General features: G+C 48.0%; 3 protein-coding genes across 3 annotated transcripts; 2 read left to right on the forward strand and 1 right to left on the reverse strand.

Moving 5' to 3' along the window:
* The first annotated feature begins 170 nt into the window (after nt 1-170).
* On the forward strand, nt 171-10,054 carry cdc73 (cell division cycle 73, Paf1/RNA polymerase II complex component, homolog (S. cerevisiae)). Its single transcript, XM_003975760.3, has 17 exons — nt 171-336; nt 923-1,028; nt 1,109-1,178; nt 1,271-1,333; nt 1,686-1,738; nt 2,032-2,120; nt 2,283-2,496; nt 2,907-3,005; nt 3,080-3,158; nt 3,248-3,312; nt 8,296-8,353; nt 8,461-8,496; nt 8,568-8,655; nt 8,733-8,894; nt 8,978-9,078; nt 9,195-9,336; nt 9,422-10,054. Exons 1-17 carry the CDS (start codon nt 206-208, stop codon nt 9,456-9,458), a joined length of 1,593 nt encoding a protein of 530 aa, XP_003975809.1. The 5' UTR covers nt 171-205; the 3' UTR covers nt 9,459-10,054.
* Nucleotides 3,356-7,594, reverse strand: LOC105418153 (beta-1,3-galactosyltransferase 2). The gene is made up of 2 exons (XM_011616629.2): nt 7,107-7,594; nt 3,356-6,688 (listed from the first exon to the last, which is right to left on the reverse strand). Exon 2 carries the CDS (start codon nt 6,530-6,532, stop codon nt 5,273-5,275), a length of 1,260 nt encoding a protein of 419 aa, XP_011614931.1. The 5' UTR covers nt 6,533-6,688; nt 7,107-7,594; the 3' UTR covers nt 3,356-5,272.
* A 583-nt stretch (nt 10,055-10,637) lies between the features above and the next one.
* On the forward strand, nt 10,638-12,681 carry LOC105418152 (coagulation factor XIII B chain-like). The gene is made up of 7 exons (XM_029830609.1): nt 10,638-10,797; nt 10,867-11,058; nt 11,554-11,733; nt 11,812-12,003; nt 12,074-12,241; nt 12,403-12,428; nt 12,504-12,681. Exons 1-7 carry the CDS (start codon nt 10,740-10,742, stop codon nt 12,519-12,521), a joined length of 834 nt encoding a protein of 277 aa, XP_029686469.1. The 5' UTR covers nt 10,638-10,739; the 3' UTR covers nt 12,522-12,681.
* Nucleotides 12,682-13,721: the final 1,040 nt, after the last annotated feature.

Below are 13,721 nucleotides of genomic sequence, written 5' to 3' on the forward strand. Positions count from 1 at the left end.
GAAGCATCCTTGAGGAAGGCATCTCTACCATCTAGATTCGTATATACATATATTTCGGTGGTTTAAATATAGAAAAGGAAATGATTCCATTTATATGAATTATAAATTATTTTGGGGAAAGTTTGTTCTGATCAGGCATTCTGCGCGGGCGCACCGTTTTGATAACCGGGGGCCTCGCGGACTCACTCCTCAAAGACGAGCCAAGATGGCGGACGTGTTGAGTGTTCTCCGACAGTACAACATGAAGAAAAAAGAAATCGTCGCTAAAGGCGACGAGGTCATCTTTGGGGAGTTCTCCTGGCCGAAAAACGTCAAAACCAACTACATAATATGGGGGTATGTCAGCGCGAACGGACTTGTGAAGGCTTAGGCCCAACGTTGTAACGTATCGCTAGCTAGCCGATGCTAGTTTAATAGCTCTCTGCAGATATTATGTTATTATGATGCTTAAAGATCTTTTGGCTTTGTGCTGCAGTATCGTTCACCGGACTACATAAACTTCTTGTTAGTCTGGCGTGTTTTTTCTTATTAAGACGTAGACGGGGACGTAACATGCTGTTGTGATGCTAACTTACGCTGGCGTCAAGTTGAATGTTGTTTAATATCCGATGAGACATTCGTGCATTATTATCTCTGGATTATTTGTCGCTGGAAACAAAAGTTATTTAAAGTTCCTTTAATAATTCACAGGATCTGTATCCTTACGTGACTGGTTCCACAAGTGCTCCGTGTTTGCGAGCCAGACAAGTATTTAATAACGCTGCTATCGTGTCATATTTCTCCATAAAACACTTAAATGTTTGGGTTTAAATTAACGGGGTGCTTGTGATTGTGCTTCCACAGTGACTGCCTGTTATTCTGACCATGAATGGGAGATTTGCGTGATGTTGACGGTTCATTTTGCTTCTGTTATGATCCTCAGAACTGGTAAAGAGGGCCAGCCAAAAGAGTATTACACGTTGGACTCGATCCTGTTCTTGCTCAACAATGTGCATCTCCCACATCCATCCTATGTGCGACGGGCTGCAGTAAGTGCAGGACAAATGTAAAACACACGGGGCCACAAAACTGTCACAGTGTGCGTGACCTGTTTGTGTGTTGCTGGCAGACGGAGAACATTCCTGTTGTCAGGCGTCCTGATCGAAAGGACCTTCTGTCATACCTCAACAGTGATGGAGGTAAGTGCTCTACCACGCTTTTTTGTGGGTCGTTAGAAGTCCTTGTTGTTCTGACATTTCACATGATTTGGGTTTTGTTTTCTGCTTCACAGCTACATCGACAAGTATTGACAGAAGTGCGCCTATCGAGATAGGTTTGCAACGTCCGACACAAGGCAAGTTCGCGATGGTGCAGAAGCCAGAACCAGCTATTGATCAGTGGATAGAGATCAGTCATTAGTGGTGTCATGTTTCACAAAAGCTCTTCAAAAAAAGTAGCTGGACTTGATTTTGATGTTTTTTGATGATAACAGACACGTTCAAATGACGAAAGTCCATTTGTCATATGTCCAGATATCTGTGTTTAGCTTGATTTTTAAATTATAGTTGGTCAATTCTATGTTTGAATTTAGGTTGTGGTTTACAGTTAAATCACTAGAATTGCTGAAAAAAGAGCAGATGGTTTTGCCTGTCTAGAAAATAAACGGCTTCTGTGCTGACATAAACCTACGGCTGTGTTTGTTGTAGTGAAACGAGCAGCAGACGAGGTCTCTTCTGAAGCCAAAAAACCAAGGGTTGAGGTAAAGTCATTCAGATTGTTTCAACAGTTATCTACATACTCTTGAGGTGTAGAACTCATTAACTTATTGATCAAACAATTGTCATTAATAGAAAGGTTGGGTTTTTTTTTGGGGGGGGGGGGGGGGGGGTGCTGGGATGTGTAAACTGTTATCTGCTACACTTTTCTATCACCAGTGTTGTTCAGACTGTTGGATGTGGTTAACATTTGAGCAAACAAATCAAATTTGCCACTTTTGCCTGCAGTGTGAATCTTTCGTCCTGCTTGCTAATGTCGTCTGTTGTTCATGTGTAGGATGAGGAGCGAGTTCGCCTTGACAAAGAGCGTCTGGCTGCTCGCTTGGAGGGCCATAAAGAGGGTATCGTGCAGACTGACCAGATCAGGTACAGCTGATGTGAGCTGTATTTTTCAGCGTATCTTTTGCACACTGATAAATATAAATCTGCCACATCTATTTGTTGTGTGTTGATACAAGGGCAAATCCACACCGCTTCCTTCAGGAGTAAGCTGTGGAAATGATCCAAATATCTCTGTTGCTCCTTCAGGTCTCTGTCAGAGGCCATGTCAGTGGAGAAAATTGCAGCCATCAAGGCCAAAATCATGGCCAAAAAGCGTTCTACCATCAAAACAGACCTGGATGACGACATCACCCTGAAGCAGAGAAGCTTCGTAGACGCAGAGGTGGACGTCACCAGAGACATTGTCAGCAGGGAGAGGGTGTGGAGGACCAGGACTACCATCCTCCAGAGCAGTGGAAAGGTTTGTCCAGTCTCATCATAGCAACACTGAAGGCCACAGTTCAATGTTTTTCTCAGACTATCTTTAATTATAAAAGCAGGGGGGGAAAAAACTTCTTTGGCATTTAATTTGTTTTAGCGAGGCAGATTCATTAAAATCAATTTTCCAGATTTACATTCCTTTATGATTCTCCAGATCGGCTCTTCAGCCGTGAGGAATTAGGAAGTTTTTGCTGATGGGTGCACAAAAACGTGTAACCGCTAGATGGCAGTCACGAGCCATCAGCTTTCTGCATAGTTACTGCAGAAATACTAGCGATTGTTTAGCAACCAGTCTTCTGAAGCAATACTTGAGACTGTTAAAAAATTAGAATGATAAAAGCTTTAGTTCCAGAGATCTACTCATGTCTAATTCTATGCTGGCTTCTTCAGAACTTTTCCAAGAACATCTTTGCCATCCTTCAGTCAGTGAAAGCCAGAGAAGAAGGTAGAGCACCAGAGCAGAGACCAGCACAGAACCCGACTCAGCCGGTAAGATGCTATTTTCCTGCAACCCTGCTGTTTTTCCCTCCACTTCAGTGAATCACACGTTTCCCTGATTTCAGGACGTTTCCCTCCGGAACAAGCAGCCTGTCCCAACCGCCTACAACAGATACGATCAGGAGAGATTCAAAGGAAAAGAGGGTGAGAGCCATGTGTGTTTTAATCATCATAGATAGAAGGTCATCCACCATTTCAGAATCCGTAACCTTTTTCTCCCCTCCTTTATCTAGAAACGGAGGGTTTCAAGATCGACACCATGGGCACCTACCACGGCATGACCCTGAAGTCAGTGACGGTAAGACCAGAGCTTTTTTTGGAGAAGAACTGCTCGACAGTAGTTGGTGTTAGCAGCTGTTTAATAATGACATCACACACTCTTACAGACACAGGATGCTGCCCATGCTCGTCTTTTGGTTATAGTACTGGTTATAGTATTTCAACAAGGGAACAAGTTCCACACAGCTGCGCCACATCTTGTCAGCTGACTCCCTCGTCCTTGTGACTGTGGTCGTTCTCAGGAATACGTCGTGGCTTGGATGCTGTTATTAAATCGGATCAGAGAGTTTCCTATTTGTCATGTTTAAGAGCCTGTTAGAATCACAGCACCGAGGTAACCATGGCAACAATGTTCTACCGTCACCTGTCAGATCGAGTTTTCAGACGTAATTGGCTCAAAATCTTTGTGCGTTTCGTGTCAGTGCTGCAGGTGAATTCGATGGTCTGTGTTTTTCATCGCTCTCGCTGATGTCTGGCGGCTGATTCTCGCCTAAACCGTCCTGTCGCAGGACGTTTGATATGTGCATTTGATCGTTTTACCCCCATCGGCCCCCGTCCCCTCCGTTTGCCGTGTATAAGACATAATAGTTCTCACAAAAGGATTTTTTCACAGCAGGTAAACACACACTGGAAATATTACAGAGCTGTTGAGTGGCTTGGCTTTCATGGAAATCATTATTTACAGTTATACAGACACGTCCATGCTGTGCAGGAGCATTAACTATATACGGTTGTGCACGAAAGAGGGAAAAAGCTTTCTCTCATACAAAAGCCTCAGCACATTAAAGTAGACAGATTTCGATTGGAGGGACACGAGAGCAGGAAGAGACTCCAAAAATAGATGCCAAACGAGGCTCCGTCTGCCAACGGTGACCAGAGGAGGCTGTAACGTCTGCCACCGACAGCTTAGCACTGCTGGACGGCGTGGAGAGTGCCGCATATCGTGAGCATATCTATAAAAGGTAACCTTTGTGCAAACGGAAAGGAAGTGCTGGGAATGGGTTCTGTTGAATTCCCGGGGAAAAGTCTGGGGAAACGGCCCAGATTGTGCAGATACTGTCCAACGGGAAGCTCTCCAGGCTGAGAGGCTGTTTCCCCCCTGTTGGCTGTGGTTGAGAGTGTCTAAGGTTGCAAAATTCCATGAGTTTTCCAAGTTGGAAACTTTCCATGGGAATAAATAGGAGTAAACCGGAATTTACTAAATTGAGGGTTGGCACTTGACCTAAAAAAACCAGCTTCCGTGCAAATACAGTTAAATATCTGTGCTATTCCTCAATCACATGCACGTGCATGTATTGAGACCACGCCCCTTGCATGTGCTGTGCATTCCTCCACATGCACAGATGATCCTGCACCACCTTTTGAGCCCAAGGGGAACGCTCGCTAGTAGCCTGTGGACGACCGAACGTTTGATACTATGTGGTGATTTATTAATACCTCACATACACGGAATGTAAATAAATCTGGATGCTTGACCAAATTTTTCCCATTGTACCTGAATGCAGCATCACAAGGAAGAGGAGATGATGCAGCTCAGGACGTCACTCTTCCACAGCGTCCTCATCATTTCTTTCTCATGACACCCACATGCACATGCAATGCTGCCTGATGGTCTCCCTGAGCCCAACGCACTCGTTCCAATCCCAAATGTTTCGCCCACTCATGACGATGATGTTTTTCACGATGAAGGCTCGTGTGTGTTTGCGCCATCTCCTTCCTCACCAGTTTTGTCATCTCCCATTTTAAAATGCTCAGCTCGGGCGTGATCAAACCTGAAGTTTCCTTATTTTACATTGGAATGTTCACGCTCGCTGTGCGCTACGCTAATCACGACTGGAAGCTGTTTAAATTGGAACCTTGTGGAAGTGTCTGCTTGTGACAAAACCAATATTTTTGATTGGATATGATGCTTTTCCATTAAATTACCCACAATTCCCATGGAAACTTTGCAATTTGGACTCTTTCCAAAATTCCCCGGCTTAACTCTTCTGGAAATTGATGGGAAACTTTCCCCCCCTCTGCATCCCTGAGCGCGTCCGCCCCCCCCTCCCCTTGGCGACGCAGGCGTTGTGTTTGTTGTTCTGGAGGTGATGCCAGTACTTGAGCAGCTCGTTGGGCTGGAACCCGTGCGAGGTGATCAGGTGGCTGTACTTGCAGCTGGAGTACGACACCCGCCAGTGGTTGAAGAGGAAAGCGTTGGCGGGCGGGGTCGGCTCGATCCCGAGGGTAGCTAGGCAAACCCCCACGTACACGTCCTCCAGGTGCAGGCGCGGAACGTTGAGCGACGCGCCATAGATTTTGGAAGCCAGGTCTCCAGAGAAGACATAGCCGGTTCCTGAGCAGAAGGTGGGATACTTGTCCTCTGGGTACGTCTCCGGGGGCATGTACCACTTACTGTTTTTATTCCGGTTGGGTCCGAAACCTCTCATGTTGTTACCCGTGAAGTAGTTCTTTTTGGGCTTGATTTCCGGCCTGAGTAGTTTGTAAACGAGGTACTCGGTGTTGACGAACATGTCGCTGTCCGTCTTCATGACGTAGCTGGCCTGTGGGCAGTGGGCCGCCACCCAGTTCATTCCCATCAGTGTTTTGATCGTTAGGTTTTTGTAGGAATCCAGGAAGTCCTGCTGAAGGATGTCATGGTAACGCTGACTCTCTGCTACCAGCATTCTCTGCTGCAAAATTCCCAGCTCCCCCTCGGTCTTCCCCAGCAGGAAGAGCCGGATGAATCCCGGAGCGGGCAGCGCGCTCTCGTTCCCCCACGTCTGGCGTATAGCGTTCCTGGCCTCCACCTGCCGAGCCTCGGTGGCTATCAGCAGCACCAGAAACGGCGCCTGCCTGTCCTGCATGCATTTGTCTGGCTCGTTGATGGTGTAAGGGAATGGCCCGGGGCTTATCCTTCCATCCAGCTCTCCCTCTGCAATGGTTGCCGTGGTGTTTCCAGACCTCGGCCCCCCTGGATGAAAGGAAGTGCTTTCCTTCTTGTGGGAACTGAGGTTGGCATTGACCCCAGAGTTCAGCTGAGCAACAATGAGGAGCCTCCAAGCTGAATGTTGGCTGCTAGAGTTCCACTTGGTTTTGGCGGTATGAGCTTCACCGGCTCCTATGATGGGAACGCCGCTGTGGAGGGGCGAAAGCCGGGGCAGCCACGCCTGGTGGACCAGGAAGACGACCAAACCCAGCAGGGAGAGGAGATAGAAAACAGCTGCGTGCGTACAGCAGCGGCGGCGCCTCCACTGCATGACGGCAGCAGCACGGGCGAACTCCTGCAGAAAGGCGTCGGAAGATTCAGGCCTGGATCCCCGGAGGAGACTGGAGGGCGTGATGGGTTCCCATGGACCTCATCACTGTTGTGACCACTATCTGGATGAGGTTTGATGCGAGCCCACTGGAATGACCTGGAAGATGGGGAGATACACGTGAATACATCCCACCGCGGTTCGCAACGCACACGATGAAGCTAGAGCAGGTCGTTTGGGATCAAAGGAGGAAAATTCTGGGATCATTTCTAGACGAGTGTTTGATAAAGACGGGCCTTGTGGAGAGAGCGTTCCCTCGTCTTCCACTGAATTACACCCGACCTCTCCAACGGATGCCAGCAGACAAAGGCACGTTTCTGAGCGCCTGCTGAAAAGACCTCTGTGTCTGAGACAGAAATAGGGAGCAGAAATTTCCTAATTGCCAGCAGGATGTGTGTGTGTGTGTGTGTGTGTGTGTGTGTGTGTGTGTGTGTATGTGTGTGTGTGGGGGGGGGGGTGCGCGCGCGTCGTCACACGCTTCCATCAGCCCTGAACCGCGCGATGTGATTTCACTCACCTCTGCTAGCGTAGGCGTGTTTCTGCCGTCCATGGTTTGTTGTGATGAATTCCAGCCAGCTCTCCCGCGCTCGTATCCACAGCGCAACTTCCACTGCGCCGCTCCTCGTTTGGCTGCGCGATAAAAAGGAAAAAAATCGCCTGCGTGTCTTCCGTTGCGCAGCTGGAGCGGATATTCTACCACAGGTGTGAGCGTGCGCGTGTGTGGGAGCAGCTGCCTTTTATCTGCCTTGACGCATGGTCCCCGGGGGCTTTGTGCTGACGCTGCTGCAGCCCTTTGATCAGAGATTCTGGGGGCAGGTAACGGCGGCTAACGCTTAGCCGCCGTTAGCTGTTGTTCGTTATCGTTTCCTGTCACCCTTCCTCTTCTAGTCACATGCTCCGTTGATTCCCTCCCTCGTGCACATCTCTTTCGCTACTGCTTCCCCAGCTCTCCGTCTTGTGCGCGCGAGGGTTGGCGGTCTTGAGGCAGCGGGGGGGGGGGGGGGGATGTTGCGAGTCGTGCTGCGCGCTCGCGGTGCTTTCTCCAACCCCGTCAGCCATCTCTGCTGCTGTCGCTGCCTACGCCGTTCCAGGGGAGGGGGAGGGGGGTTGGGCTGCTGACCTATTTGTGTTGCCTCTTCAGAATGTCAGAAGAACTCCACGTTGCGCTGAATCAAATTGTGGCCGCGCGTGCGACCACTTTTCTGAGGGCTTTTTCCTTGGAAGTGAAAATCCTCGTTCACAGCTGCTTTGCTCGTCCGTAAAAGCAGCCGCGGCCGTTTAATTCAGACGTTCTGGACCATCTGACATGAGCAGAATGAACCGTCGCTGGCTGAAGAGAAGCCTTTTATCTGTGATTGACAGTGATCCTGCAGAGCTGCTGGTAAAACCTCCACACCTCAGCAGAAAAGCCGGGACAATCAGCTTTTATCGTCCATTTGAACCACAGCCTGCAGATCACATCTGCCAAACCGCAGCACCACCGAGCTGGGCTCCTTTATTCACAGGGAGGGTGAATTAAATCTCAGATGTTTAAACATGGGCCACTATCCTTTATATTCCTTTCTTTTTGTCCTTAGCATCACTGAAGCCACCTTTTTTCTGGGTGCTCTGAATGAACTCGGATATTGAAGATGCTCACCTGTTCGGTCCGTCCACACGTCTGCAGGGATGGTGTGAAGCAAATGTTCTGTCTTTCTCTCTCTCAGGAAGGAGCATCAGCACGGAAAGCGCAGACACCAGCTTTGCAGCCCGTCCCACGTCCAGGTCGGTGTCCCTTTGATGTTCTGCAGGCCCGCTGGCTTTTCATGTTGCACAATGCGCCCCTCTGACGCCGTTCGAGGACCGTTTTAACACTTCTTTTCCACTGTTAGTTTCACAGGCCAGACCACCACCCAATCAGAAGAAAGGTACGTCCCGTCCCTCATTTAGATGCTGTTTTGCCTGTTCGTTCATATTGACAGTCTTGTTTGTGTTAAAGGTTCCAGGACGCCCATCATCATCATCCCCGCTGCCACCACTTCGCTCATCACGATGCTCAATGCTAAAGACCTTCTGCAGGACCTGAAGTAAGAACACAAGCCGTGGTGTTTCCATTGTCCCCCTCAGTCAGCATCCGGCTGATCCTGTGAGCTCTCCTGTCCAGGTTTGTCACCTCGGAGGACAAGAAGAAGCAGGGCATCCCGCGGGACAATGAGGTCCTGCTTCAGAGGCGCAAAGACCAGATCCAGCCCGGCGGCACCACGCTGAGCGTCACCGTGCCGTACCGCGTCATCGACCAGCCACTGAAGCTGGCGCCGCAGGACTGGTGAGCGTTTATATCCGGCTCGCACCAGACGGAAAGAATTCCGCCGTTTTGGCGTTAAAGCCGGCGAACCTTTCCTCCCACAGGGATCGCGTGGTGGCCGTGTTCGTGCAGGGGCCTGCCTGGCAGTTCAAGGGCTGGCCGTGGCTGCTGCCCGACGGCTCCCCCGTCGACATATTTGCCAAAAGTGAGTGGTAACCATGGCGATGCCTCCGCCCTTGCTTGTGGTTCGGTTTGCCACTTTTGTTACTAAACTGTTTAAGGTGCGTTCAAAGTTCCATTTGTCTCCACGTCCCCCTCCAGTTCGGGCTTTTCACTTGAAGTATGACGAGGCCAAGACAGACCCCAACGTTCAGAAATGGGACGTGACCGTGCTGGAGCTCAGCCGCCACCGGCGCCACTTGGACCGGCCCGTGTTCCTGCGCTTTTGGGAAACTCTTGACAAGTCTGTGTTTATGCTTGTGTGTTGACCATAGATGTGTAAATCCTGTGCACCCTGTGCTGACTGGGGTCTCCCCTCTGTTTTCCAGATACATGGTCAAACACAAATCGCACCTCAGGTTCTGAGGCGGCCTCTCCTCCTCGGTCCGCCCGTTGCCGAGCTTCCCTGCCATATTCCAGCCCCCCAACAGCTCCTCGATGGCTCCTCTCAGGATACCATATCCCCCTGGTAACGGAGATGAGGATCAGAGGAATTCTGCCTCTTGTAATTGTTTTCTAGTGTTACACACCAAGGTTTTTTATTAAAGGCAACACACGATGGTAGTGACGCCTTCAGCCACACGGTGGCGCAAGCGAGGCGGCGAAGTTTGCAATTATTTTGGAATAAGTGTAGACGTGGCTCCGAGCGCAACAAAACCAGTTAGATCAGAGACTTTGAATATGTCCTTTATTTGTTCTGGGTTTGTGGTCAGACTGTACATATATGATGGAACCTTTCAAAAGATTTTTCTCTTCCTGCTCTGTTGTCGCCCGATGAAATCGGTCCGTCTCCGTCGCTCCCCGATGGAGCGTGGCTGAATCATGAAAAGACCTTTTTCAGTTGTTTTTTTTTTTTCCTCCTTTCTGTTGGTTTTCTGTTATAGGAGAAACATGGTGGGGGGGGGGGTTCTGCAATTTGTCATCTAATGAAAATAGACAATAAAGCTTCAGAGAAACTGTGAGCGCCTGTGAATTTGATGTCCACCTGAGCTGAATGGAAATTACTACAGATTAGGATGGATTTGTGAGCTGGAAAAATGTTAGCTTCTAAAGCCATTGTGATGCTAAAGTAGTTTTATTTTTAAATACCCCTAAAAATACACTACCGGTACTTTAAAAATGCAGGCTTTGTGACGGAAAGCTGCTTTTTAATCGACTAACGCTGACCGTGGCGGGCTGACCTTTGACCTCTGTCCCACCACCATATCGACCTCTGATCGCAGCCGTGCGGGAAGTCGTTTCAAAATCGGCCCTCAGAACAAACAAGTGAGTTTTGTGGGGGCAAAGCTGTCAACAAATGAGTCCCAAATAAATGTAACGCAAATGAAAATATTCAAGATTTAAACTGGAGCCTTTGCTGATGACTCCCACCACAGCCACTTTTAGGGGACAAGTTGTTTAAACACTACGATAAAGAGAGGTAAATCTATTTATATTCTATATGTTTAAACGTGATGTTAAGCGACCAAAAAAAAAAAAAAAAAACTCACAAAAAAAACAAAACCAACCGTTTGCTCCCTCTCCCAGTCCTCCCCCGTTTTGGTCCCGCACGCTTTAATTTCCTGGCAGATTTCCCCCTGAACAATCATTAACCGGTTCTGATCTGAACTGGACTCTCTGCTTCGTTTCCAAACTGCCTCAGACGGAATGGGCTCCACACGTGTCACCCTCGCTCTCCTGCTCTGCTTTGCGGGGCCTCGGAATGGTAAAAGAATTCACTCTTAAATTGAGTTCCTGCGTCAACGTGACGCTCTTTAATCTCCTACTCTTTCAGCTCAGGTAGAACTAGTATCCTGTCGCCCCCCCATGCTGACGGGTGGATATTTTGTTCCGGAAAAGGAATCCTACGACTCGGGCGCCCAGGTCGCTTATACGTGTGAAGAAGGACACAAACCCGCAGCGGAGGGTTGGTGGTCAACAAGTTTATGTCAGGGTGGCACCTGGGTACCCAGACCTCAGTGTATAGGTACGTGCTCCATATTAATTATCTAATTATAACAACTGGAAAACATCGCATGCATTTTTAGGTGTTTTGTGGCGCCAGTTGTTGCATGACGTCAGGGCTAGGCTAACGTTAGCTGAGCGCCGAACCTGATCTTATTTAGGGCAGAGGCGGCACCCAGGGATTCCGTGTTCCTCTAAATAAAAACAACCATTAGAGCTAAGTTGGGGGGGTTAATTCGCCATTTTTGGGAATCGGTCGCCGGAGAAAATCGTTCTAAACAAATAAAATCTAGACACTTATCGTCATCACAGTTGTAGGGGCGGGACAGATTTCCATGGTAACGGCGTCCTCTACCGTCACGCATTGTGGGTAGTGTAGTTTCAGCTAACCGTTCTGTACTTTGGATAAGCTTCTGTTTTCTTCTTACCGCTAATGTTTATCCATTTATCGTGTAAGTTCGCGGGCGTGTGTAATTGCTCCCACCTTCCTCACATCACGTTACAATCCTCCTGTTAGATGAAGGAGCCTGCCTTCCACCAGAGATAACCAATGCTAATTTCCCACCGAGCGACAATGGCTGGTACCCGCATGGACATAAAATACGGGTAACGTGCATAGAAGGATACACGCACCAGAACTTTCGCGCCACGGCCCAGTGTGGGAACGGTTCTTGGTCCACCCTACCGGTCTGTACCAGTAAGTTCCGACACGTTGAAATGCTTTTAAGTGTGAACCTGTCGCCTTGTCATCGGCGCAAGTGTCCCTCTCCTACAGAGCACCTTGGTGCGTGTGATGAGCCCCCTCGGATCCTAAACGCTGTGGTCATCAACCGGGGTCACCAGGAGGTGTTTACCGAAGATTCCCAGGTGCAGTATCAATGCAAAGAGGGGTACGTGATGGAGGGAGGAAGCGCTGATAAGAAATCGATCTGTAGCGGCGGAAAGTGGGCTGATGTCCCCAAGTGCAGTAAGTGGAAGAGATGTACGTTTCCATAGCAACGGTACTACTACACTCACGTAATTCTGCTTTCCCCCAGCTGCTTTATGCGTGTTGGATGCTGCCCATTATCCCTCATCCACTGTTAAACTTTCCGGAGTTCAGTACCTAAAGGAAGGAGAGGAGAGGGAAATTCCCTGCATTTGGCACTGGGATCCACACACCAGCCTCGCACGATGCACGAGGGGAAAAGTAACTTTATTCCCCTGTAAGTGCAGCAGGTTTCACTTAATAACACGCCACAACTTTTTTCTTTTTTAAAGGTGTTTTTAACAACAAAAATAAATCTTTTTGCACAAAACCAATAATTATGTGAAAGCATTTTGTGTGTCAAACTGTTGAATCGTGTTTTGATGGTTTTCCTTTCAGGTTGCCGAGTATCTGGGCGTCAGTGGGTGAGTGATGAACATCAATAATATTGCTTGTGTAAATTGGTTTGGTTTTGATTTATTTTTTGGTCACTTGCCTAGAACCCTTGTCGATGGTAAACTCAGACAACCTGGTAAATCAGGGGCTGATCCACGGGGGCCAAGGGGGTCGCCCAGACACATCAGAAAGAAACAATAGGCTCTGAACATGATCAAAGCATAAAAGAGTTTTAAACATTAAAAGTGGTCTAAATAAAAATGTTCCCTCTTCCAAAAGAGACATTGGTGTTATTTTTCCTGTTCTTTATGTATCAATTAAAAAAAAAAAAAAAAAAAATCATCGAGACCGGTGGCGTCCCAGTTTGACTTTGATTATTCAGTTTAAAGTCCATATTCTGGTTTTGAAGTCTGATTCAGGTGTCATCAGCTTCTTTTCTCAGGAAGTTATTTTCAACATAAAGTCCAAATCTTTGCAGTACATGAAAGCTAAACCGATTTATTTTGAAGTTTCTTGTCTGATCGGGCCTGTTTGTTTCTGGGTCTGACTCTGGAACCAGGTTATGTTTGTGGATTCTGGACTTTTTATACTGTTATATTATGTTAACCTGGCTATTAGAAAATGAATAAACTGCAGACACAAATGTGAACCTCTGCTCATACATGAAGCTATTTATGTTTTCAATGGTTTAAAACAGGCCTGGCCAACCCGCGGCTCTTTGCCTGGGTTCATGCGGCTCTAACGTTCATATCGAAGTTTGGGTTTGTGTTTTTTTAATGTGCGTGTTCGCTTCACGAGTTCAATGCGGTACGTTCGCCGAAAGCGCATGCGCGTTAGATGAAAATACCGCAAAGTTTCTCAGTAGGGACAAGATCTTTTGAGTAAACAATTAGTGTCAAGTTCGCCTTCAAAATGGCAGGAAAAAATGCACGAAAGCATCGTGACTCGGTTCCGTGATCTACAACTGAAAAGGCCACAGATTGCGTTCCTCGTTGACCCATTTAATGTGGAGACGCACTGTTTTAAAGCCCCGCTAGTCACAGGTGAGGCTGCAGCTGAGTTGGAGATGATCGATCTTTGTGAGGAGGACCAACTGAAACCTGCTTTAAGGGAAGGGGCCATTGAGTTCTGGAAAAGTGTGCCAATGGAAAAATACCCCAATGTAAAACGGGCTGCGCTTAAGATCCTGTCAATATTTGGGTCAACATACGTCTGCGAGTCTGTTTTTTACCCTGAAACACGTGAAATCAAAGCATCGATCTGTTCTGACTGACACCCATGTTAAAGAACTGAATACAAGCCAGATTTGAAGAGGATTGTTC

Source organism: Takifugu rubripes, chromosome 22, assembly GCF_901000725.2.
Source record: "Takifugu rubripes chromosome 22, fTakRub1.2, whole genome shotgun sequence".
Lineage (NCBI taxonomy): Eukaryota > Metazoa > Chordata > Actinopteri > Tetraodontiformes > Tetraodontidae > Takifugu > Takifugu rubripes.

Excerpts from the sequence above, each read along its gene's own strand:
- cdc73 (XM_003975760.3), top strand. The coding sequence starts at position 206 with ATGGCGGACGTGTTGAGTGTTCTCCGACAGTACAACATGAAGAAAAAA. Across the intron at positions 2,121-2,282 it reads GTGCAGACTGACCAGATCAG|GTCTCTGTCAGAGGCCATGT; the intron begins GTACAGCTGATG and ends TTGCTCCTTCAG. Across the intron at positions 9,337-9,421 it reads TTTTGGGAAACTCTTGACAA|ATACATGGTCAAACACAAAT; the intron begins GTCTGTGTTTAT and ends TCTGTTTTCCAG.
- LOC105418152 (XM_029830609.1), top strand. The coding sequence starts at position 10,740 with ATGGGCTCCACACGTGTCACCCTCGCTCTCCTGCTCTGCTTTGCGGGG. Across the intron at positions 11,059-11,553 it reads ACCCAGACCTCAGTGTATAG|ATGAAGGAGCCTGCCTTCCA; the intron begins GTACGTGCTCCA and ends TCCTCCTGTTAG. Across the intron at positions 11,734-11,811 it reads CACCCTACCGGTCTGTACCA|AGCACCTTGGTGCGTGTGAT; the intron begins GTAAGTTCCGAC and ends CCTCTCCTACAG.
- LOC105418153 (XM_011616629.2), bottom strand. The coding sequence starts at position 6,532 with ATGCAGTGGAGGCGCCGCCGCTGCTGTACGCACGCAGCTGTTTTCTAT.